Here is a 22,620-nt window from a genome sequence, read left to right as displayed (position 1 = left end):
CACCAGGAAGAGCATTCTACTGCCTCTTAAGGTGCTCTTAAGGTCCCTCTGCTTGTTAAGCTCCGAGAAGGCTGTTCTCTTCCTCACTGCAGAGAGGTGATGGAGCTAGAACCATCACAACCAAACAATGTTCTTACTACCTACATGCATTACTCCAGCATGCAATATTGGGAAACACACTAGTGGAGACGAACTGAGGCAGGAGTGAGTTAGTATGACAACAGCTTGATACATTTTGCCTGTTAAAACCAGGAAAGCAAATTACTTTTCCCAGCTCACTATGAAGGAACCATGCACTGACAGTACCATGTCAGATGTGTGGTTTGGTGCTGCTAGAAAGAATATCCATGCAGAAAAAAGGAAATCCCAAAGAATAATTAAGAAAGAATGAAAAAGATAGGAGGAAAATGTAGGAAAATAGACAAAAAAACAGATACAGACATTGAAAGAGAGAGGCCATGCAAAGCAAAGCAACAGAACCAAAGAACTCATCAAGACAAATAGCCACTCAGGTTTATAGCCAGAAGGAGAGAAGCAATACAGAAGGGTGATCACTCATCCAAGAAATACTTCAGGCAGGAGTACAAACAACTGCCAGCGAGAGCAGCAATACACAACTTGCCTTTCTGCTATGGTCACTCAAAGCCTTCTAACCAATTCCTCCCCACTAGCCTGACCCGCGCACAGCTCTGAGTTCCTGCCCTTCCTGCCTGCCTTTCCTCCCCCAGCTTTGTCCCTGTAGTTATTATCCTGCTCCTCAGGCTCTCCAATCCCTGTGCCAACCATCACCGTCTCAACAGAGCTCCAGAACACACCACCACTGCTCCAGTGGTGGTGCTTGTGCTCACACACCATTGCTGTGGAGCTCTGCTCCCTCCCTGATCCAGTTGCCTCTTGTCACCCACTGTGGAACAATGGGGCGCTAGGGGCTGGTGGTTCCACTGCTCACACTCAGGCCACCTGCACTGCAACAGATACCACTGCAGTGTGACAAATGGCACTGTGACCCTGAAGCAGAGTGTCCAGCAGTGAGCTCTCTCTCCCCTCCTTACCCAGCTTTGGGAAACTTGGATTTCTTGGATTTCTTTTCCTTGTCGTAAGAATCATCTTTCTTTTTCTTCTTCATTTTTTCACCTCCGTCTTTCAACTTCCGCTTCTAGAGAGGATTAAAACCAAGTCATGACTAAAGTGTCTCCTACAATGCTCCCTGCACCCCCAGAGCCCAAGAACAGGAGACCAGCTCCTCCCTCACTGGAACCCAAACCCCACACGTGGTTAGTATGAGAGGGGGCTGCTGTCACCTCTACTCTCAGAATCAGGCAACACCACCAGAGTCTCATCCATACCAGACACCCCCCATTTTACTGTCAAATACAGGGACAGAAAAAGATTTCAAGGGCTCATCCCTATTCTGTCCACACCAATTCACAAACCTTGCCCTACTCTGAAAGTCCACATGCCATTCACACAGGAAATACAGCAAAAATTCAAGGCCAGGCTGGACAGGGCTTAGAGCAACCTGGTCTAGTGAAAGATGGCCCTGCCCATGTCAGGGGGTTGGAACTGGATGAGCTTTATGGTTCCATCAACCCCCAAACCAGTCTGGGATTCTATGAAACCCTCTGAGCATTAACAGAAGAAACAACTGAGAAAGGTGCCTTGCTGACCTTGGGACACTTCTTCTTCTTCTCTTTAACATAGTCATCTTCAGATTCAGATGCTTGGCGAAACTGCAGCGTTCCTGAGTTGATGTAAAACCCTCCATACTTTGTAGTAAGCGAAGCTGGAACAAGCTCATCGTACTGGAGATAAACCAGAACAATCCATTAGCACTGTAAGCAGCTGAGCTACAGAATGAACTGCAGGATTTGTGCTCCCCAAGAACAGACAGGCCGTGCACACACCTCGTAACTGGCATTCTGCTGCTGGGAGCTTCCCCCAGCACCTCCCCTTCCCTTGGGATCTCCTGTTCCCATGGGATATCCTGTTCCCAGCCCTGGCACACTCCTGGCTCACACCCCACACAGGTTCCCCCCAGGTGCGAGCTCAGACCCAGCAGCACCTTTAACCACCCTCCCAACGCTCCCAGCCTCACCGCTTCAGAGTTATCGATGAAGGAGTCGGATTCATCATATCCGTACCCCATGTCAATCAAGTCCTGAATCCGGTCCTTCCTGCGTCTCTTGCCACCCTAAACAAGAACAGATTGACAGTGTTCAGCCCGTTTCCCAATTCCCATGGGAGAGCCCCAGCACAGGACACTGACACAGCTCCAGCACAGGAAAGGGAACACAATCTTTTGTGCTCCAAGCAGCAGGAGAATGAGACCACCAGTAACTCCCACCATGCTGTAACCTCAAGATATGGTAAATCCAGGTTTAGGCCTTGTCATACAGAATAAAACCAGTGCAGCCAAATGAAACAAAACAGTGGGCTGCCCAACAGATTGATGCTGTGCCAACAGAGTTTAGGTTGAACTGGGTCTGTACCCCTTCCACATTTCTGCCAGTGCAGGGATGGAGTGTTCTTCCAGAACTGCTCCATAGTACATACAAACATGGTACTAGACGAATCAAACTATATACATCAAGCACATGAGAGTGACCCACAGGTCTGATTTGTATCACAAGACAATACAACTCACTATCCAAAGTGCCATTTATAAAGCAGAACATAGTTTTATTGCCACCTACAGAAGTAAAGGGAGGGGAAGAACAGAGAGGAAACAGGCAAGACAGATCTGCTTCTCTCAAGCTATGCAGCCAGTGCTGTCCTGACAGCAGAAGACCCACCACACAATGAACTTAGAGACTTGACAGACTGCATCATGCCACAGCCACCAGGCCTAGAAATTCTTTTTTGCCCAAGAAGATTAAATTTTATAAATTACAGTAAGTTATTTGCCACTACAAGCAAGAAGGTTGTTCAATTTCAGACTCATCTGATTGAAGAACGCAGCAGAACTATTTTTGGGGATCACGGGCCTGAGACAGAAAAAGAACAAGAAAACAGCAGCTTCCAGGTGAGAACAGGACTGCCAGAGAACAAGAAGGTGAGAGCCAGTGGCCACAGAATGAATACTACAGGCTGAAAGGTGAACAGCAGTGCCCATTCTAAGGGATAACAGAAGGTAACAAAAACATACATATTTTTCTTCAAACTTCCTTGCCAGAGCCTCTACTTTATGCCTTTCCTTTTCGTCATCATTAAAGGGATCAGCCAGGTCTTTCTTCTAGAGAAAGAAAAGAGACAAAAGCATCAGAATCAACCCATCATGCTGCCACCAAAACCCCATGCAGTAAATCCATCACAACCAGAGCAACCAGGTGAAGTCCAGACACATCAACCTTCAGTATAGCATAGTTTTTAGTATTTCACTAACCACTTACAGAGTGGAATCAAGAGCATGCACCATCAGCGAGAGCTGTGTGCTGCAGCTGACACACTGGAGGAAAAGGAAGGGATTCAGAGAAACCTGGACAGGCTGGAGGGGTGACATCGTGCAAACCTCATGGAGATCAAAAGGCCAAGTGCAAGGTCCTGCATTTGGATCGAGGCGATGCCCAGCGCAAACAAGACTCCCCAGGCTGGCAGACACTGAATGGAGGAGTCCTTCTCCTTTGAGGAGAAGGACTTGGGGGTGTTGGTCACTGAAGCCCCATGACCCGCCTTCAGTGAGCACTTGAGCCCAGAACCCCCCCGTGTGCTGGGCTGCACTCCCAGAGCATGAGCAGTATGAGAGGGAGGGGATTTTCCCCCTCTGCTGTGCTCTGGGGAGAGCCCCCCTGCAGTCCTGATCCAGCTCTGGGGAAACAACACAAGAGGGACGTGGAGCTGTTGGGGAGAGTCCAGAGGAGGCCATGGGGATGCTGCAAGGGCTGGAGCAGCTCTGCTCTGGAGCCAGGCTGAGAGAGCTGGGCTGGTTCAGCCTGGAGAAGGCTCCAGGGAGACCTTAGAGCAGCTCCCAGTTCCTATAGGGGCTACAAGAAACCTGGAGAGGGGCTTTGGACAAGGGCCTGTAGGGACAGGACAAGGGGGAATGGCTTTAACCTGACAGAGGGGAGACTGAGATGAGCTCTTAGGCAGAAGTTCTTCCCTGTGAGGGTGCGGAGGCGCTGGCACAGGGTGCCCAGAGAAGCTGTGGCTGCCCCATCCCTGTCAGTGCTCAAGTCCAGGTTGGACAGGGCTTGGAGAAACCTGGTCTTGTGGAAGGTGTCCCTGCCCATGGCAGGGGGTTGGAACTGGATGATCTTAAGGTCCCTTCCAGTTCAGACCCATCTGTGACTCTGGGAGTGTCTCAAGGCTGTGGGTGCTCTCTCAGACTATTCTGCGCCCACCTCTGCTCTTCCCAACTCTCAAAAGAAAACACAAAACTAAGCAGCATGAACCATGAATTTACTGCTAAACAGTTCAGAAGAGAACTTGCAATCCCAAGTATAGCCCAAACAACTTTCACTTCACAGAAAACACCCACACATGCAGTACAGCAGGGTCCCCAAAAGGCACAACCAAATACTGTGGAAGCATCTCTCCTCCTGGCTGCCAGCAAGCCAGGTACCAAAAATCACTGTAATTTCAAACAAAAGGAGCATTATGTCCCATGCTCCACCAACAAAACATCCCCTTTTGGAACATGAAATTCCAGCCAAGGCAAAGGAGTGAGATAGTGGGGCCGGAAAACAGAGCCCCTGCCTGCATGCCAGTTCTGCCTGCAGGATGCCTGACTCTCCACCTTCCACCTCAGGCACCTCCCAGCTTCAACACACACTCCAACAACAATGCTGAACAAGCCTTTCAAATCTTACAGTGATAGGACGAGGGGCTGAAACTGAAACAGGGGAAGTTCAGATTAGATATAAGGAAAATATTCTTCCATGTGACGATGTTGATGCGCTGGCACAGGTTGCCCAGAGAAGCTGTGGCTGCCCCATCCCTGGCAGTGTTCAAGGGCAGGTTGGACGGGGCTTGGAGTAACCTAGTCTAGTGGAAGGTGTCCCTGCCCGTGACAGGGGTTTGGAACTGGATGATTGTAAGGTCTTTTCCAACCCAAACCATTCCATGATTCTATGATCTTCAGTTACAAGACAGGTCCCCACAGGCCACAAGGACGCTCACCTTGTCTCCCGAAGAACCACCTTTTATTTTGCCTCGACAGCTCTTCAGAAGATCCGGGTAGAAAAATTCAGGGCAACGTTTGTGGTCTGGCTCAAAGAGGGTGAGTGTGATCCGAACGGCAGTGGCAGCCGGCTCCACGTCCTGGGGCTGCTCCGCATCATCCTTCCGAGACCTCTTCAGGAAGGTGCTGCTCAGTGGACCATGGAGAGTGGTGAACGAAACCCTGTGGGGCTCTGTCATGGCTATGGCCAACTCTTACCACTCCTCAGGGCATAGTTCCCATTGCACCAGAGGAGCTCTGCCCCAGCCGCACAAGTACAGATGTCACCGGCTGGTTACAGGTAACGGAGGACATCAGAAGTGGAACGAGCCATTTAATTCTCAAGTTTTCTTGGGAAACAACAGAGGCCCCGCTTGCCGCAACCGGCAGAGAGAAAGAGTCAGCGCTGGCCCCGGGGTAGCCCCCGCGGGGCTGTTCCTGCCCGCCCCAGCGCTCCGTTCCGAACGGCTGCGGGAGGAATCGACTGGCCCAGACGGGGATAATCCCCAGCCCGTGAGCACGACCCCAGCCCCGCACCGCGGGGCGTTGCGCGGAGCCCGGGCACCGGCTGCGCCGCGGAGCCGGAGCCGAGGGGGAGCGGGCCGCGGAGCTGCAGAGGCACCCGGGCCCTGGTGCTGAGGGGAGACAGAAGCCGGCGTTCTAAGGGGGAGCGCGCCGCAGGGCTGCGGGGCCCCCCGTTGAGGGGAGGCGCTGGCCGGGCGGGGCAAGGGCCGGGGCGGGCCAGGCCCCACTCACCACTACCGCCGCCGGGCTCCCGGGGCCGACTCCGACCCCGCTCCCACGTCACGTGCGGGGGACGCCGCCGTCGCGCTAAAGCGCGCACCCAATCGCCGCCGGGGCCGAAGTCACGCCTCGGAAGCAACGGCGTCCTGACGGCCGGCCCGGGCCACGTGAGGAGAGCGGGCCAATCCGCGCCGCCGGTGCCGCTCCGTCCCGACAGCCCTCGCGAGGCGGCGGCGGGGCTTGCGGCGCTGCCGGGGTTGGGGCCGTCCGTGGAGGCGCAGCGGGGGGGATGCGGGGTCGCGGGCCGGCACCGGGGGCTGCTCCGGCGGTCTGAGAGCGGCGCTCAGGGGAGTCCGGTAGAAATCGTTGACACGAGCGCTCCAGCCGCCGGGAAGCTGCGGCCACCTGCTGTGATTTAACCTAGGCGGTAGCTCAGCACCTGCAGCCGCTCGCTCACCGCCGGCGGGGTGGGAGGAGAATGGAAGAGCTTGAACCCCGAGGGTGGAGATACGAACAGTTAGTAACTAAAGCGCAATAGAATACTGCTAGTGATGTTCGGGCGACAACACAAGAGGAACGTGGAGCTGTTGGAGCGAGTCCAGAGGAGGCCACAGAGATGCTGTGAGGGCTGGAGCGCTGTCACAAAACTGAGCGCTGAGGATCGCCAGAAGAATCACCATCAGAGATAGTAACAAAAGTAATTCTAATAGAAATCTGTAAATGTGGGATTCAGCAGAACTCAGTGGCATGGCCCACTCTTGCACACAAAAGAGATTATGTCAGAATTGGCAGTGATTTATACAGAAATGAATTAAAATAATGTGTATAGAAGCTGAAAATACAAAGGACTGAGGGAGACCTCCCATGAAGTCACGAGGTTCAGACTAGACCCACTTCTATCCTAACCCAGCCTCAGTGTGGCCAGATCTACTCCTGGTCTCAGGCCTGGAGAACAGGGACTACAAATGTCTTTGAGCAGCAGTTTGGATTGTTCAAATGAACACACGGTTTCTAACAACAGTTTGCTGTTGAAGCTCATGTACGTGCACTTACAATGGAGTATCTGACCTAACACAACATACTCACATGGAGATAGATGGATATAGAGATGTGTAGACATATATTTACATAGCTATACTAGATTATATACATGTACTTCTCTTGGATGCAGTATACAGTGCAGTACTGATAATACACTCACATCAGCCCTTTCAGCACTCTTCACAGGCAAAGGTTGAGTGTCAGCAGCAGGAACACCCCAAGCAAATGATCCCCCTATTTCCTGAACTTGGAAAGCTTGGGGGATCTTAGAGGTATCCCACTCCGAGAGAGATCACTGGGTCCAGGAGAGCTCAAAGGGTGTCTCTTGGCACCACTGTTGACATGCTTTAAGAGTTGGCTTTAGTCAGTAAATTTTCCTCCTGGCCTCCGTTCTTTGTCAGGGAATGACTGACCATCCTAAAAGAACTCCTGATAGTTAACGGAGTATCTGACCTTCCTGATAGCTGTGTGGTGCTTCCTGCCTGTGTTAGGCAATTAAAAGTTCCTGACAGGGCCAGGGAGCACCCAGCACCCAACTCCTGTGCAAAGGCTGGGGCCCAGCAGGAATCCCTGGGGAAGCAGAGGCATCCAGGAGAGGGGAGGGAGGTATCCACCACCACAGCCTGCCTCATGACTAAAGTCACTCCATCTTTCTCGCAGCATGGTGGTGTGGTGGCCTCTTGCCTCTGTGCTATGATCAGAGCAGTGCTGGATTCCAGTTACAAATTGAGGGACGTTTTTGGTGGGTTTATTCAATTGTTAAGATTTTGTTAGAGGAGATTAAGCAACATTAAACACGTGAGGAGGATTCTGCAGTAATGTCACTTGTCCAGCTCATCTCCATGTTCTAATGTACAGCAGAACCTTTAGCAACAACCCCACTGTAGCAGAAAGTAGTAAAATTAAGGTAAGATGTAACATTGGGTTTAAAGTCCCAGTTGCTGTTCATGACCTGAACATGAACATGACCACCTGAAAATAAACCTGACCATGCTGTTCATCTGAACAGGGGTCTCCCACCACTGATGTTCTCTGTCCTTCTTCACTCTTTCTAGGACGTGGTGTGACCTTTCTGCGTTGTGGTACACTGTAACCAGTCTTCTGTCCCTTAGTTTGAACTTGCTTCAGCAGCTGATTCAGGTCATTACATTGCAACAGGTTCTTCACCAACGTGAGATTCATTCCAGTGGGTTACCAGAATCCTGATGGGGTATAGCATGAGATTGAAGCAGCTGGAAAGATGGAACAGGACTTGGAAAATTAAAGTCTCATCCTGTGATTTCAGTAAAGTCCCACCTCCAGGTATGTGAGTACTTGGGTATTTCTACATCAGTGCCATCCATAAACATGGAATCCCAGTTCCAGTATGTAAAAGTTCAGTGTCAGGTATCTCATCATTTCAAAATGATGACCATTTTGGTCAGTGTCAAGACAAATGTCTTGGGCCTTAATGATGTTACTGTTACAACTAAACCCCTGGTGTTTCCTAGCCTGGTTTCAGCTAGGACAGAGTTAATTCTCTCCCTAGTTGCTGGTGCAGTGCTTTGGTTTTAGTCTGAGACTAATGCTGAGAACACACCAACATCAACAGTTTGCCTTTTATCTCCACGTTGGGCTCATACTTTCTGCTGTCATGAATAGAGTTTGGTTTAATCCTAGGGGAATAGTTGGGTCTGTGGTATATACTGAAGCATCACAGGTTGTCAGGACACAGGCTGTGATTTTCCTGTCCCTGTTTTATAAGTCAAATTCACTTGGTGTTACCAGCATTGGAATTCTCTTTCCACTTCAACTGCATTGTCCCAGATCACTTTGGAACTTCAGTGGCTGAGGTGCCTTCATAACCCTCTCTTATGATGGTAGCCACAGTTGAGTTTGGATGCAGCTAAAGCCAGAGCAATGTTATATTGGAAAATTCCAAATGCATCCACAGTTACCTGGTAGTGTTTTCCATTAATTCTTTCCCGTTCATGTCATATATCAGCTAATCAGCTGCATCTAATGCTGCAGTGCTGCTGCAGCAGCTGATAAGGAGCTGGATCAGCTTTAGTGTCAGCCTAAAGCAAAGCATAGCAGTGGGCCAGCGGCCAGGAAGAAAATCAACTATCCCAGCCCAACTAGGAGAGCAGCCACCCCTTATTCCATCCCAGTCGCATCATGCCAGGCCTCACACTTGTCACCAGCACCTTTCCTGTCTTTTGACAGAGATACAGATACATACACAGAGAGATCTCAGTCCCCTGGGGCTCCATCTGTCACAGCAGTCTCAGGCAGGGAGGATGATGGTATGTGGTGTTGAGTTGTTGAATGCTGAAGCTCATCCTGATCCTATCCCTCCTGTGCTTGTCCAGTTCTATCAAAGTCCATTTTTCCTGAATGTGGGGATCCAAAGGGAGTCAGGTTCAGATCCCCAAATCTGGAGCAGGGCAGATGGTACCACGAGGTATCCAGTGCAGTGAGGGGTTGTGTAGCTGTTGTAAAGCAACAATATCCAATGTTCTACAGCATTACACAGCTCAACTTACTGCCTACTCTCACCCCAAATCAAATCCCATTGAGGTGCACACTGGTTGGAGTAGCTGCAATGCTTGTAGCTGGTGTTGGAGTAGCTGCAGTGCCTGTGCTTTGCCATCACATCCAGACCTTCTCTCCCCCTCGAGGGCACTGGCTGGTGCTGAACAGGTCAGTGGCAGGGCCTAGCCGAGCTTGTTGCTGTGGTTTGGCCTCTCTGAAATTCCCAGCAGACTTTTCCCAGTGTTTTACTGGTTATTCTGGATTCTGCACTTGTCCAGGGGTGAAGTTCCAAAGCTCTGGAGGTGCCTCTGGCCAGGTCCTTGCTCACACTCTCCACACACCTGCACTCACAACTGTCCAGCTTGGGACCATCTCCCGGTGCTGTTCTCAGAGATGTTTAACCTCAAGACCTGAGCCATGTGCAGCAATGTGCTGGTTCCCATCAAAAGGAGTAGGTTGTTTCAAAGGTACTCAAAAGATACTCAGAGTCTACAATTCTCGCATGCTGCTGTAAATAGCCTGGTGGGGAGAGGAAGGGATGGAATATCCTCTCCAGAAGTTGGTCCTCTGAGCCCAAAGCACAGGGGTGACGCAATGCTGAATAGTGTCCAGAGTAGTGTCACACCAGCAATTCTATCACATTACAAGCCATTACTAAACAGTAGAAGAACCACCTCAGCCCAGGCCCCTTGAAGGAGAAATGTCACTGCAGGAACATACACTGTGAGTAAGGTGGGACCTAACACAACTCTGGGACTCAGAGCAACAACTCCAAGAGCAAATCAACTGGCACTGAGCAGAGACTGTGAACCCACTGCAATGGCTGTTGTAATGGATTTGGTTGGACACATCTGGTCAGACCTGCCATTAGCTCAATCCTTTGGCCCCACCATGATGCCGAAAAGGGGTCTGTGGTGGTTTAACCCAGGCAATTAACCCAGCCTCAGCACCAGCAGCTGCTCACTCACCCCTGGTGGGATGGGGAGGAGAATGGAAGAGTATAAACCCCATGGGTTACGATAAAAAAGTTTAGTAACCAAAGTACAATAGAATACTACTACTAATGATATAATGGTGATACATAAATAATAATGATAAGGGAAATAACAAGGGGAGAGAATATAAAAGCCAAAAGGGGGAAAGCATCAATAAACCCAAGTGATGTACGATAAAATTGCCACTTTCTGCTCTTCATCTTTTTTCTTCCAAACATTCTTCTTCTAAAACTTCTCAAACATCTCCCTGTTCATCAGGAGCTTCAGCGTGCTGTTTCTTCTTCTTCTCCTTCCTGGCATTTAATGCCATAAAACTATAAAGTAGGGAGGAGGAAAGGGAACTGAATACAAGGTGAAGGGGCAGAGAGGAGGAGACCTTCATCCCAGCTCACTTCAGCCATGGTCACCAATCTCCTGGGAAGGCTCAGTCCCTTGACCAGTTACACCAAGAAGAACATTCTACTGCTTCTTAAGATGCTCTTAAGGTCCCTCTGCTTGTTCCCCTCTGAGGAGGCCAAGGGTGCAGACTGGGCATTAGGAAAAGGTTCTTCACCCAGGGGTGGTTGCTCACTGGAACAGGCTACCCAGAAAAGTTCTTATGGCACCAGGCCTGGCAGAGGTCAAGCAGCATCTGCATGATGCTCTTAGACACAGGGTTTACTTGTCGGTTGTCTTTCAAGGAGCAGGGAGTTGGACTCGATGCTCCTTACAGGGCCCTTCCAACTCCAGATATTCTATTGTCCTATGATTCTAAGGTCATACTGAGAGCTAAAGATCACACTGAATTCCCAACACTTCACCTGGTACCAGATGTCCTAAATGACACAAAGCATCTTCATTCAGTTAGGTCCCTCTTTAGTAGCATCAGATCTTCATTTCCCAACTTCAAAGTTAAGGTTTCGGTTCTTTTTCTGGAATCCTCTCTGCTCTCTGGATGCATTTGTCTGAATGCACACTCCTCTCAGACTTCATATCCATTGCCCATGGAACAGTAACAAGTTAGGGGATGTTAAATGGGATTGCACTAAAGCAGATTCTGTTGGAGCAGAGAAAATTGTTCTCATGTACTGGAAACTGTGCCTTGAGGACACACAACATTGCTGGTCACACACTTCTCTGACTTTCAACTTGACTTCATGATTGATTTGAGCCATGGCTTTCTTTTTAAGGTCTAGAGTGTAGCTGCCCTCCACAGAGCAATTGTCACTCTATCCATGGCCCCTACCCTGAGGATCCAAATGGAAAGCCCTTCTCAGCTGTGCAATCTGAAAGTGAGGGGAAGCAGAAAGACTCATGCACTGGTGATGCCACAGGTTCATTACCAGCGCAATCACTCACAGTAGGGACAGGGCTCCCGCAGCACAAGACCCACCTTGATGTACAGGCACCTTCTCACTGCAAGACAGGTGATGGAGCTTGGACCATCACCACCAACCCATATTCTTATTTAGATATGTGCATTATTCCAGCAAGAAAGGTTGGGAAATGCAAGTAATGCAGAAGAACTGAGGCAAAAGAGTGAGCAAGACAGCAACTGGAAGCTTTCTGCTGACTGAAACCAGGAGAGCAAATTCCATCTCCTGCTCCTCAGGCTCTCCAATCCCTGTGCCAACCATCAACGCCTTGCAGAGCTCCAGAACACACCAATACTGCTCCAGTGGTGGTGCTTGTGCTCACACACCATTGCTGTGGAGCTCTGCTCCCTCCCTGATCCAGTTGCCTCTTGTCACCCACTGTGGAACAATGGGGCGCTAGGGGCTGGTGGTTCCACTGCTCACACTCAGGCCACCTGCACTGCAACAGATACCACTGCAGTGTGACAAATGGCACTGTGACCCTGAAGCAGAGTGTCCAGCAGTGAGCACTCCCTCCCTCCTTACCCAGCTTTGGGAAACTTGCATTTCTTTACCTTGTTGCAAGATTCACCTTTCTTTTTCATTTGTTCCCCTCCATCTTCCCACATCCACTTCTAGAAAGGATTAAAACCAAGCCATGACTGAAGTGTCTCCTACAATGCTCCCTGCACCCCCAGAGCCCAGGAACAGGAGACCAGCTCCTTCCCCACTGGATACATGAACCCAAACCCCACATGGTCACTATGTGTGCCAGCACTATGGTCTTCAACACTGCTCAGCACACCTACCTTTTCCACAAGTGATAATCACATTGGGAAAAGGGAAGGGATGCCAAAGGCTCATGCTGTTTTCCCTTTTAGCCACCTTGCTTCAGCATCACGCAATCAGTGCTCTCTCCAGCAGATGCAAGAGAAGAACCCTCCCAAGATATTTTGGCATCTGTATCATCAGGGCCACAAGGATGATCAGGGGTCTGGAGCATCTCTCTTATGAGGAGAGATTGCGGGAGCTGGGCCTGCCTTGGCAGGGCGTTGGACTGGATGATCTCCAGAGGTCCCTTCCAATCCTAATGGTTCTGTGATAATGCCAAGTGACTTTCAGGGTGATGGGGGCTGCTGTCACCTCTACTCTGGGAATCAAGTCCCATCCACACTAGATATCCGTCCTTTTACTATCCAATAGGAGAACAGAACAGGATCTCAAGTGTTCATCATCCCAATAGGGATGATGTCCACACCAGTCCAAGTCTCCCTACTTGAATGTCAACATGCCATTTGTGCAGCAAACCCTGCGAGCTCTAACAGAGAACTGAGAAAGCTGCTTTGCTGACCTGGGGACACTTCTCTTTAACATAGTCATCTTCAGATTCAGACACTTGCTGAAATTCCAGTATTCCCATGTTGATGTAAAACCTCCCATACTTTGTATCAAGAGAAGCTGGAAGAAACTCATTGTACTGGAAATGAGAGAGAGCACTCTGTTGGTGCTGTTGAGCTTTGTTATTTCATTCTGAGGCTGAGCTGCTTGGAGAACAGAGTGGGATTTGTGCTCCCCAAGAACAGACAGGCTGTGCACACACCTCGTAACCAGTGTTCGCGTCCTGGGAGCTTCCCCCAGCAGCTCCTGTTCCCATGGGATATCCTGTTCCCAGCCCTGGCACACTCCTGGCTCACACCCCACACAGGTTCCCCCCAGATGCCAGTTCAGACCCAGCAGCACCTTTAACCACTCTCCCAATGCTCCCAGCCTCACTGCTTCAGAGTTATTAATGAAGGAGTCAGATTCATCATATCTGTACCCCATGTCAATCAAGTCCTGAAACCAGTCCTTCCTGCATCTCTTGCCACCCTAAACAAGAACAGATTGACAGTGTTCAGCCCGTTTTCCAGTTCCCATGGGAGAGCCCCGGCACAGGACACTGACACTGGCTCCAGCACAGGAAAAGGAACATTATCTTTTGTGCTCTCATAAATAGCAGAACCAGACCAGCATTAACTGGCTGAGGTCTGAACAGCACTGCCCATTCTCAGGAGTAACATAAGATAAAGAACAAAAACATATGTATTTTTCCACAAACTTCCTCACCAGATCCTCCATGTCTTGTCTTTCCTTTGCTATTAAAGGGATCAGGCAGGTCTTTCTTTTGTAGAAATGAGAGACAAAAGCATGAGAATCAATCCCGTCATGCTGCCACCACAACCCTATGCATTAAACCCATCACAACCAGAGCATCCAGGTGGAACCTCCGACACATCAACCTTCAGTACAGTGTTCTGGGAGTCTCTAGGTTATGGGTGCTCTCTCAGACTATTCTATACTTGTCTCTCCTTCTCCTGACTCTCAACAGATAATACAAAAGCAAGCAGCAAGAACCATCAATCGACTGCTAAACAGTTCTTAAGAGTAACAGCAGAAATGAGCAGAGTAGTCAACTTTTCCTTCCAGGGAAGAACATCCATAGTACAGTTAAGGTGGCTACAGATGTTTGCATGTTGTCTTATCCTGAGAAATGCCTTTCAACAGGCAAACAGCCTTGTCAGGCGGCTCGTCACAGCACCACATTGGCCAGCTGGGAGGAGATGCCAAGCACTAAGGTGGAAATATCCACATGCAGCAGAGCAGGGTCCCCAAAAAGACAGAGCCACGTCCTGGGGAAGCATCCCTCCTGTGGATGCTCTCGTGGTTTAAGCCCAGTTGGCAGCTAAGTACCAGGCAGCCACTTGGTCCCTGCCTGCCTCTCCTGATGGGATGGGGAGGAGAATTGGGGAAAATAAGGAAATAGGTTGAGATAAGAACAACTAATAATTGATATAAAATATGATATTAACGTTTAAATATTTGTAATGGAAAGGGACACAACAAAAAGAGCGGAAGAAAACCTCAGTGATGCATCTCCTGGCTTCCAAATGCACTCCAGCAGCAAAGAGCCCACTCACCTTGTCTCCCGAAGGATCGACTTCTCTTCCCTGTTGACAGCTCTCCACCAGATCCGGGTAGTAGAACTCGGGATACCTCTGGTCATCGGACTGGAAGAGCGGCACACTGATGCGCACGGTTGCCTCGGCGGGGCGGGAGCTCTGCGGCTGGTCCCCGCCCTCGGTCCCGCTCGGCCTGAAGCTGCTACTCGGTGCGGTGGGCAGGGTGGTGAACGCGATCCTGCGGCGCTTGGGCATGGCCGCAGCGGGACAGTGTCACCGGCCGGCTGCGGATAACGGAGCACGTCGGAGTGGGAAAAGTCTGGTAAAGCTGAAGTTCTCTCGAGAAGTGCCGGGCGCTACGCTCGCTGCAAGTGGTAAAGACAGAGTCAGCGCTGGCCCTGGCGCTCCCGCCGTGCTGCCCGCTCCGGGGCTCCGGCTACGCCTCGCGCTGCTCCGTTACCAACGGCTGCGGGAGGAACCGCCGGACCCCGCCGGCGACACGGCCCCGGGCCCCGCTCTGGCCGCAACTCTCCCGGACACCCCCGGCCCTGCACGGCGCATCCCTACTGCTCCCCCGGCCCGAAAGGGAAGGGGAAAAAGGAAAGGAAAGGAGAGGGGAGGGGAAAGGAGAGGGGAAAGGAGAGGGGAGAGGAGAGGGGAGAGGAGAGGGGAGAGGAGAGGGGAGAGGAGAGGGGAGAGGAGAGGGGAGAGGAGAGGGGAGAGGGGAGAGGGGAAAGGAGAGGGGAAAGGAGAGGAGCCGGTACCGAGGGGACCGAGGGTACCGCTGCCGCTCACGCCCTCACCGCCACCAACCGCCGCCGGGGGGCGCTGCGCTCGCGCTGAAGCCGATCGTTGCCGGCCACGCCCAACGTGGCGAGCGTGGGCCAATCCACGGGCAGGAGCCTCCCTCACACCTGAGGCAGCCTCGTGCAGCGCCGGGCAAGGTGGCGGCTGCGGCTGGTGCCGGGACAGAGAGGCCGCGGCGGGACCCGGGCCGGTGCGAGAACAACGGCGGGGCGGGCTAGGGAGCGCCAGGAGCTGCCGCCTGCAGGAGGCCTGGGGGCAGCAGAGCTCTGGCTGTGGCCGATGGGCAGCTGTGGGAAGCCCTCAGTTCCCTCAGTGCGGGCTCCTGAGTCAATGCCGGCACCACCGTCCTCAGCACCACCACCTTCGGGGCCAGCCCGGAGCAGGGTTTGGGTTGAGCTCACTCTGCCCTCAGAGAACTCTGCTCATTCAGCAGATACAGAGCTGGAGATAGAGACAGAGATGGGCTTGTAGGGCACAGGCAGAACATGCCCCCCCTCACGCAGGCGAGCCTGCCCCTGTTCCACAGCAGGATGCCACATCGCATGCAGGGCTGTGCCAGACCTGGGACACAGATGGGAGCACTGAGGTGTTCCAGGAGACTCACAGCAGGGTCAAGGTGTTCTCCAAGTGATTACAAATGGGGTCTCCAGAAACCCTTCCACAGGAAAACTCCATCAGAGACCTCAGGATCCCCCAGTGCTGCACAGCCTGCACTGCACACAGGAGAGGACTGAACAGTGCTGGTCCTTCCTGAGCCCCAGCTGTACAAACCCTTCCCTGCCTCCCTGTCACTCCCTGAGTGCTGTGCTGTGCACAGTGCTGCTGCTTCACTCGTGTGTGGTGGGTGCCATGGAGGGACGAGACCAGGTCCATGCAGCCAGCAATGGGGACCACCAGGAACAAGAGTGGACCAGAAGGAGCTGCTCCAGCACCCACAGAGAGAGAAACTGTGTTTAACAGCATCTGGTGATTTTTCCTTCCAGAGACTCACTAATTCCAGCTGAAGACAGGTGCTAACCCTGGCACACAGAAGTCCCACCAAGGGAGACTGAGCATTTTGTCCTGTCCTTTAACCCTTGCCCTGGAACGAGTTCTTACCCCAGGGGGCACTGCCCCCTTATCCCACAGCAGCCCAATTCTTTAAAAGCCTTGGGTGAAAAGCCGTATAGAACTGCAGATAACACCAAACACATCGCCTTGTAGTGACCAGAGCTCCCAGCAGGAGCACGTGTTCTGCACCAGGCAGATCAGAGAATCCACCAGAATGGGTGCACTTTTCACTTCAGTGAATCACCTTGAGTTATTTGCGATTTAAGACACTGCAGCAAACAGTCACAATACCAACTACATACTATAGCAGAGAGAGGAGAGAAAAAAAGACACAACTACTCTTGCAAGGAGCTGAACCAGAGTTTTCATCCAGAAAGCAGCTCCCAGGACCCCTCCAGCCACACACAGCACAACTCCCACAGCAGGATCCACAACCAGCTCAAGCAGCTGAGGTGACATGGATGGGAACACTCCATGCCCAGTCAGGAAGATGTAATTCCTCGGCATGCACTTCTCACTCATAGATCCAGTGCTCGGCTGTGTTCTGCCAGCAGGTCAGCTCCTCCGGCTGGAACCACAAGGAGATCTCCTGCCTGGCACTCTCAACTGAGTCGCTGCCATGGATCACATTCCTGGTGGGAAGACAAAAGGAATCAGCCAGCACTAAGCAGAGAAAGGTGAGAGAGGGAAGCTGCAGTTTGGAGTAATTTCACCTTGAGAGATTTGATTAAACTGACTGATCCAGTTACATCCTACAACATTCCTTCTCACTGCAAAGCCCTTCTCCCTCCAGCTCAGGGGCTGGCTATAATTATGCTGAATGTGGCTTAGGCCATGGATGTGTCTTTGTATGATGAGGAGCCATTTGTCTGCTAAAGGAGGAGCTGCCCACGGCTATTGACTTGGAGGTTGCTTTGGATTTACGTCAGGAATTCAAGTATTGCCTCAAGACTTCCCCCCTTCCAGGTTTCGCCTTGTTGAAGCAGGTTTGGTATCAGACACCACAGAATGGACACCTAAGCCAGGAGGATTTGATACAAGCTCTGTCTACCAGAAGCCAGGCTGCAGCCACCCCTGGTCACCACTTGTGGATCCTCACCCGTGAACAGCCCCAGCACATGTAGAGCTCCAGCCTGGCTTTACATGCTGAGGAAAAGACAAGCAAATCCCACCTGCTTTCCAAAGAGAAGGCCTGAGGAGGCAGGAGAGGCTCTGGAAAGCAAGCCCCAGGAAGTGGAGCTCAGTTCATCCTGCGAGGGCTGCTCTGCACGCTGTCAGAGGGAGACAGCTCTGCTCTGAGCACAGAAGGGAGCAGCCCTGCTCTGCAGATGCAGACTCCCGTGGCTCAGGAAGGGCTGGAGAGGATGCCCTGGACTACTGAGGGACCAAAAAGGCAAAGCTCTCACTTGCTGACTTCAAGGCAGAAGTCTCCTCGGATGGTGCCAGGCCTGGAATCAGCTGGGTTAGTCTCCCCAATCATCGTGCGAACGGTCTTGACCACATCCAGGCCCTGCCAGACCTACATGACACCAAAACAAGAATCAGCTTTAACAACTCCCCTAGCAGGTCATACCATCAGTCCTCCATATTCCACATCAGATCCACCTGGGTGACAGAAAAGGGTCCCTGTAAAGTCTTCAAACATTGATTTTGGAAAATCATCAGAATTTTCTGTGGATTTAATTTATCACAGAATTCCAAAGTGGTTTGTGTTGGAAAGGACCTTAAAGCTCATCCAGTTCCAACCCCCTGCCACGGGCAGGGACACCTTCCACTAGACCAGGTTGCTCCAAGCCCCATCCAACCTGCCCTTGAACACTGCCAGGGATGGGGCAGCCACAGCTTCTCTGGGCACCCTGTGCCAGCGCCTCAGCACCCTCACAGGGAAGAACTGCTGCCTAAGAGCTCATCTAAATCTCCCCTCTGTCAGGTTAAAGCCATTCTCCCTTGGCCTGTCCCTATAGGCCCTTGTCCAAAGCTCCTCTCCAGGTTTCTTGTAGCCTCTTTAGGCACTGGAACTGCTCTGAGGTCTCCCTTTAAGGAGCCTTCTCTTAGCCAGGCTAAGCAAGCCCAGCTCTCATCCTGGCTCCAGAGCAGAGCTGCTTCAGCCCTCGCAGCATCTCCATGTCCTCCTCTGGACTCACTCCAACAGCTCCATGTCCCTCTTGTGCTGTTTCCCCAGACCTGGATCAGGACTGCAGGGGGGGGTCCTCCCAAGACTGCAGCAGAGGCAAGAATCCTCTCCCTCTCATGCTGCTTGCGCTCTGGGGATGCAGCCCAGCACATTGGGAGTTCTGGGCTCAAGCGCTCACTGAAGCCATGTCATGGGGCCCTGCTCATTGACCAACACCCCCAAGTCCTTCTCCTCAGGGTTGCTCCATCCAGTCTCCCGCAGCCTGTGTTTGTGCTGGGGACTGCCCCAACCCAGGGGCAGGGCCTTTCATGTGGCCTGTTTGGACTTCACAAGGTTTGCACAGGCCAAATTTACTACAGAAAACATCCCTGCAGTCCAGTGCAACTTCAAGAAGCCTCCTGAAGAGACAGGACACCTTGTTTCCATCATACCACACACCAGTGCTGCTTACTCATTGCACTTACTTTCTGTTCCTTGGTTCTGGAGAACCTGGCCAGCACTCACCATGGCTACAATGGGCCCAGAGCTCATGTACTTCACCAGCCGGCTGTAGAAGGGTTGGTCACGGTGGGCTATGTAGTGCTCCTTCAGCAGCTCCTCTGAGGCCTGAGCACAAAGAGCACAAAGCTTAGTCTGCCAGAGCAGATGGATACTTGGGCAAGGTTACACCTAAGATACGTAAAAGCTGGACAGTGCCTGTTCAACTTAAGCTCCTGCACAGATATGCTCTTCCAGGAGCAAAACAGGTTCACTTTGTTGAAGCCTGACATATAGAGGGAAGAAGTTTCTTGGTCAGAGGAGCAGCTTACAGCAGCCATGCATGAGAGCCCTGGGGCATAGACACCCCAAGGGACAAGCTTTCACCCCATGGCTGGCACAGAATCATAGAATCAGAGTGGTTTCAATTAGAAGGGAGCTTTAAAACTCCTCCAGTCCCACCCCCCTGCCACGGGCAGGGACACCTTCCACTAGACCAGGTTGCTCCAAGCCCCATCCAACCTGTCCTTGAACACTGCCAGGGATGGGGCAGCCACAGCTTCTCTGGGCACCCTGTGCCAGCACCTCAGCACCCTCACAGGGAAGAGCTTCTGCCTAAGAGCTCATCTCAGTCTCCCCTCTCTCAGGTTAAAGCCATTCCCCCTTGTCCTATCCCTACAGGCCCTTTTATCTTCCTTATATCTAACCTGAATCTCTTCTGTTTAAGTTTGAACCCATTACACCTTGTCCTATTCCTACAGTCCCTGATGAAGAGTCTCTCTCCAGCACTCACCTCTCCAGGAATGATTTAAGCCCCTGGGTGCCAAAATCCTGCTGACCCGTGATTACCCGGTGCCTGAATGCCCCCAGCAGGCGGGCAAGCGGGCAGAGCCCCCGCCAGAGCTGCACGGGGGTTGTCCCGAGCTCCTGGGCTCCCGGCCCCTCACCTGCAGGAGCTTCATCCCCACCAGCTGCAGCCCCTTCCTCTCGAACCGCCGGATGATCTCCCCGACCAGGTGCCGCTGCACCCCGTCCGGTTTGATGGCCACGAACGTGCGCTCGTTGATCCCGCTGCAGCCTGCAAAGACAAGGCGAGGCGTCAAAGCGGGAAGGCGGCCTTCAGCCGTGGGGTCCCGGTCCCGTCCGGTCCCGTCCCGTCCCGTACCGCTGTGGAAAAGGCCGGCGAAGAGGCCCAACACCAGGCAAATCATGGCGGCACCGCTCTTAAGGGGGCCGCGCCGGGCTCACAGCGCCCCTTGTGCCGCCCCGTGATCGGCGGAGAGACCGTACTGGGAGCGAGGAGCTGCGGGTGGTGCCGGAGCCCCGCGGAGAGAAACCTCGGGGGGGCGCTGGAGAAGCAGCGGGTCCTGCGGCCGGAGGGTACGCGCCCGGCTCTGACAGGGAGGGCGGCCACGCTCCCGGCTCCCAGAGCTGGGGTCCGCGCAGCCTCCAGCCTGTTTGCTAGACTCGTCTGGCTCCGTTACTTCCATCGCTGCTGTCGCGACTGTAGACGAGCTGTGGTTTTGGTTGTGGCAGGTACCTGCTGCGCTGCCCGCACTGCTCGAGTGCACCCCGGAGTACCAGCTCCTGCGGCTCTGGAGCTGGCGAGCCCGGGCTGGCACCTCTGGAGAGTGAACTAGGCTCGGTCCGACAGCTCCATGTCCCTCTTGTGCTGCTGCCCCAGAGCTGGATCAGGACTGCGGGAGGGGGCTCCCCAGAGCACAGCAGAGGGGGACAATCCCCTCTCTCTCCTGTTGCTCTCACTCTGGGGATGCAGCCCAGTACATGGGGGGTTTCTGGGCTCAAACACTCACTGAACTGGGTCATGGGGAGCTTCTCATTGACTATATCTTGAATTGCTTTGTTCATTAGCATCTGTCATGTGCCAATATTGCTAATTACATTATTCCTACACAACTCATTTGCTTCACTGCTGCTAGCAGCAAGATTTGGTTAACTAAACATGGTTTTTAAGGATACATGGTTTGTATCCTTAAATGTTCAGACTTCTGCTCTGCTTACTCTCCTCCATGCAGATCTTGGGCAGGTACTCTTAGTTCTTTGTACGACAGGGACCCAATTGCTTTATCTGACATAGTTTTGAGTAAATTATTACCATGCTTGCACCAATAAAATAATTAGAGGCCATATTCTGAGGGTCTATAGCATGGCTTTGCCTGAGGAAGATTGTCCCTGTTTGCTCCAACACAGTTGTGCTGACTATTCTGCCAGTAGAAAAGTCTTTGTAGGATAAATGCTGTCACCCACTCTGCTGTGGGATTTGCTGTGAAGTGGTGGGTATAGGCAGTGCTTGGGACATGGTGGAGGTTTCACAAGTGGAACCTTTCTTCAGGTGAGAGACCCGTTCAAGCATGGTGGCCTGATAAGGCAGGCTGCTGGTGTAACCTAGCACACAGCCCAAGAACATGCTGTGTGATGTCCACTATGGCTGTATCAGCACCTACTGCATCCTCAGAGATTCTCCTTGTCCCTGGCTTTCACTGGGTTCCCTTCTGCCCCAGAGTTGATCAGTTCAGTTGTTGCTCATTTCCTCCTCCCCGCAGGTCTCAACCCTGCTCCTGCCTTCCCAACCCTTCTCTCTACTCCTCACCTCACTTCATCAGCATTTCTTTCCTCTCCTCCTGCGTGCTCAGGCATACAGTGGCACACAGCCCTGTACCCTGCCTGTGCCCCGAGGTCCACCCCTTGGACTAGGCTGTCCTGCTGGCAAAGCTCCCTCATAAAAGAAGGTGCTGATGTTCTTAAGGTGGGTAAGCAGCATGTTCTCAGAAACAGCTTCCTGGCCACAAATTGTTCAGCCTGTTGGCTAAGTTCAGTCTTCTTGCACACACACAGACATTGAGTTTCTACAAATGTAATAAACTTTGTTCTTGGTGACCAGAAGAGCTGGCTTTGGAAGTTTGCCTTTGGCAACCTAGAATGCATGAGAAGGTTTTCACAGTCACTGTGGCAAATGGGCCATTGCTGTCACAGGTACTTGGCTGAAGGAAGGAAGGACAGTTTTACAGGTGCCTGCAGAGATGGTCACAGACAGAGTCAGCAATCCAGCCAGCACATGCGTGTGCTGTAGGCAGCCACACTCCCAACACTTGCAGAATTCCTTGTTTCACACTAGTGTTTGTGTTTCTTAGTGCTGATGAAATACCTCTTTTGTTCTGTCCTTCTCCACAGGTCTCCTCAAGGATCCTGGCTCAGGGGTGAAGGTTTGAAATTCATTGGACTGTAAATATTCTTCTGAGCCTCAGGCAATTCCCTGCAGCATAACCTGGAGGAGAAACATGCCAAGCACAGTTCACTCCAGTGAGTCCTTCTCTTCTCTGTGCATGTGAGCTGGCAACTGAGGTGCTGGCAGAAGAAAGTTTGGACTTGGTTCTCTAGGCTGGACACTGGAGCCTCATAAACCTGACCA

General features: G+C 52.1%; 2 protein-coding genes and 1 long non-coding RNA gene across 9 annotated transcripts in view; all 3 read right to left on the bottom strand.

Annotated features, from left to right (window-relative positions):
* Positions 1–15,135, bottom strand: part of UBN1 (ubinuclein 1) — a 36,067-nt gene extending 20,932 nt beyond the window's left edge. For 5 of the 7 annotated variants that reach the window (XM_062611939.1, XM_062611938.1, XM_062611940.1 and 2 more), the window contains exons 1-5: positions 5,116–5,670; positions 3,146–3,232; positions 2,096–2,191; positions 1,668–1,802; positions 1,053–1,156 (exon numbers count right to left, since the gene is read on the bottom strand). In XM_062611939.1, coding sequence (XP_062467923.1) covers positions 1,053–1,156; positions 1,668–1,802; positions 2,096–2,191; positions 3,146–3,232; positions 5,116–5,355 — 662 coding nt within the window. In that variant the 5' untranslated portion in view covers positions 5,356–5,670. Of the gene's footprint in view, positions 1–1,052; positions 1,157–1,667; positions 1,803–2,095; positions 2,192–3,145; positions 3,233–5,115; positions 5,671–5,907; positions 5,994–14,740 lie in introns of those variants that run through there. The other 2 variants (XM_062611935.1, XM_062611937.1) reach the window with 2 other exon arrangements.
* LOC134160193 (uncharacterized) lies at positions 10,259–12,816 on the bottom strand. Its single transcript, XR_009963477.1, has 2 exons — positions 12,330–12,816; positions 10,259–10,763 (listed from the first exon to the last, which is right to left on the bottom strand). It is a non-coding gene; the product is annotated as an uncharacterized LOC134160193 (long non-coding RNA).
* A 1,785-nt stretch (positions 15,136–16,920) lies between the features above and the next one.
* NME3 (NME/NM23 nucleoside diphosphate kinase 3) lies at positions 16,921–20,513 on the bottom strand. The gene is made up of 5 exons (XM_062611965.1): positions 20,356–20,513; positions 20,138–20,268; positions 19,218–19,319; positions 17,986–18,098; positions 16,921–17,211 (listed from the first exon to the last, which is right to left on the bottom strand). The coding sequence occupies exons 1-5, from the start codon at positions 20,399–20,401 to the stop codon at positions 17,094–17,096; spliced, it is 510 nt and encodes a 169-aa protein (XP_062467949.1). The 5' UTR covers positions 20,402–20,513; the 3' UTR covers positions 16,921–17,093.
* Positions 20,514–22,620: the final 2,107 nt, after the last annotated feature.

This window comes from Pezoporus occidentalis, unplaced genomic scaffold (assembly GCF_034315485.1).
Source record: "Pezoporus occidentalis ecotype Australia unplaced genomic scaffold, CSIRO_AGI_Poc_V1 ctg158, whole genome shotgun sequence".
Taxonomy (NCBI): Eukaryota; Metazoa; Chordata; class Aves; order Psittaciformes; family Psittacidae; genus Pezoporus; species Pezoporus occidentalis.
This window is presented reverse-complemented; position numbering and strand designations above follow the sequence as displayed.

Excerpts from the sequence above, each read along its gene's own strand:
- NME3 (XM_062611965.1), bottom strand. The coding sequence starts at position 20,401 with ATGATTTGCCTGGTGTTGGGCCTCTTCGCCGGCCTTTTCCACAGCG. Across the intron at positions 20,269-20,355 it reads CGCCGGCCTTTTCCACAGCG|GCTGCAGCGGGATCAACGAG; the intron begins GTACGGGACGGG and ends TTGTCTTTGCAG. Across the intron at positions 19,320-20,137 it reads TGGGGATGAAGCTCCTGCAG|GCCTCAGAGGAGCTGCTGAA; the intron begins GTGAGGGGCCGG and ends CTTTGTGCTCAG.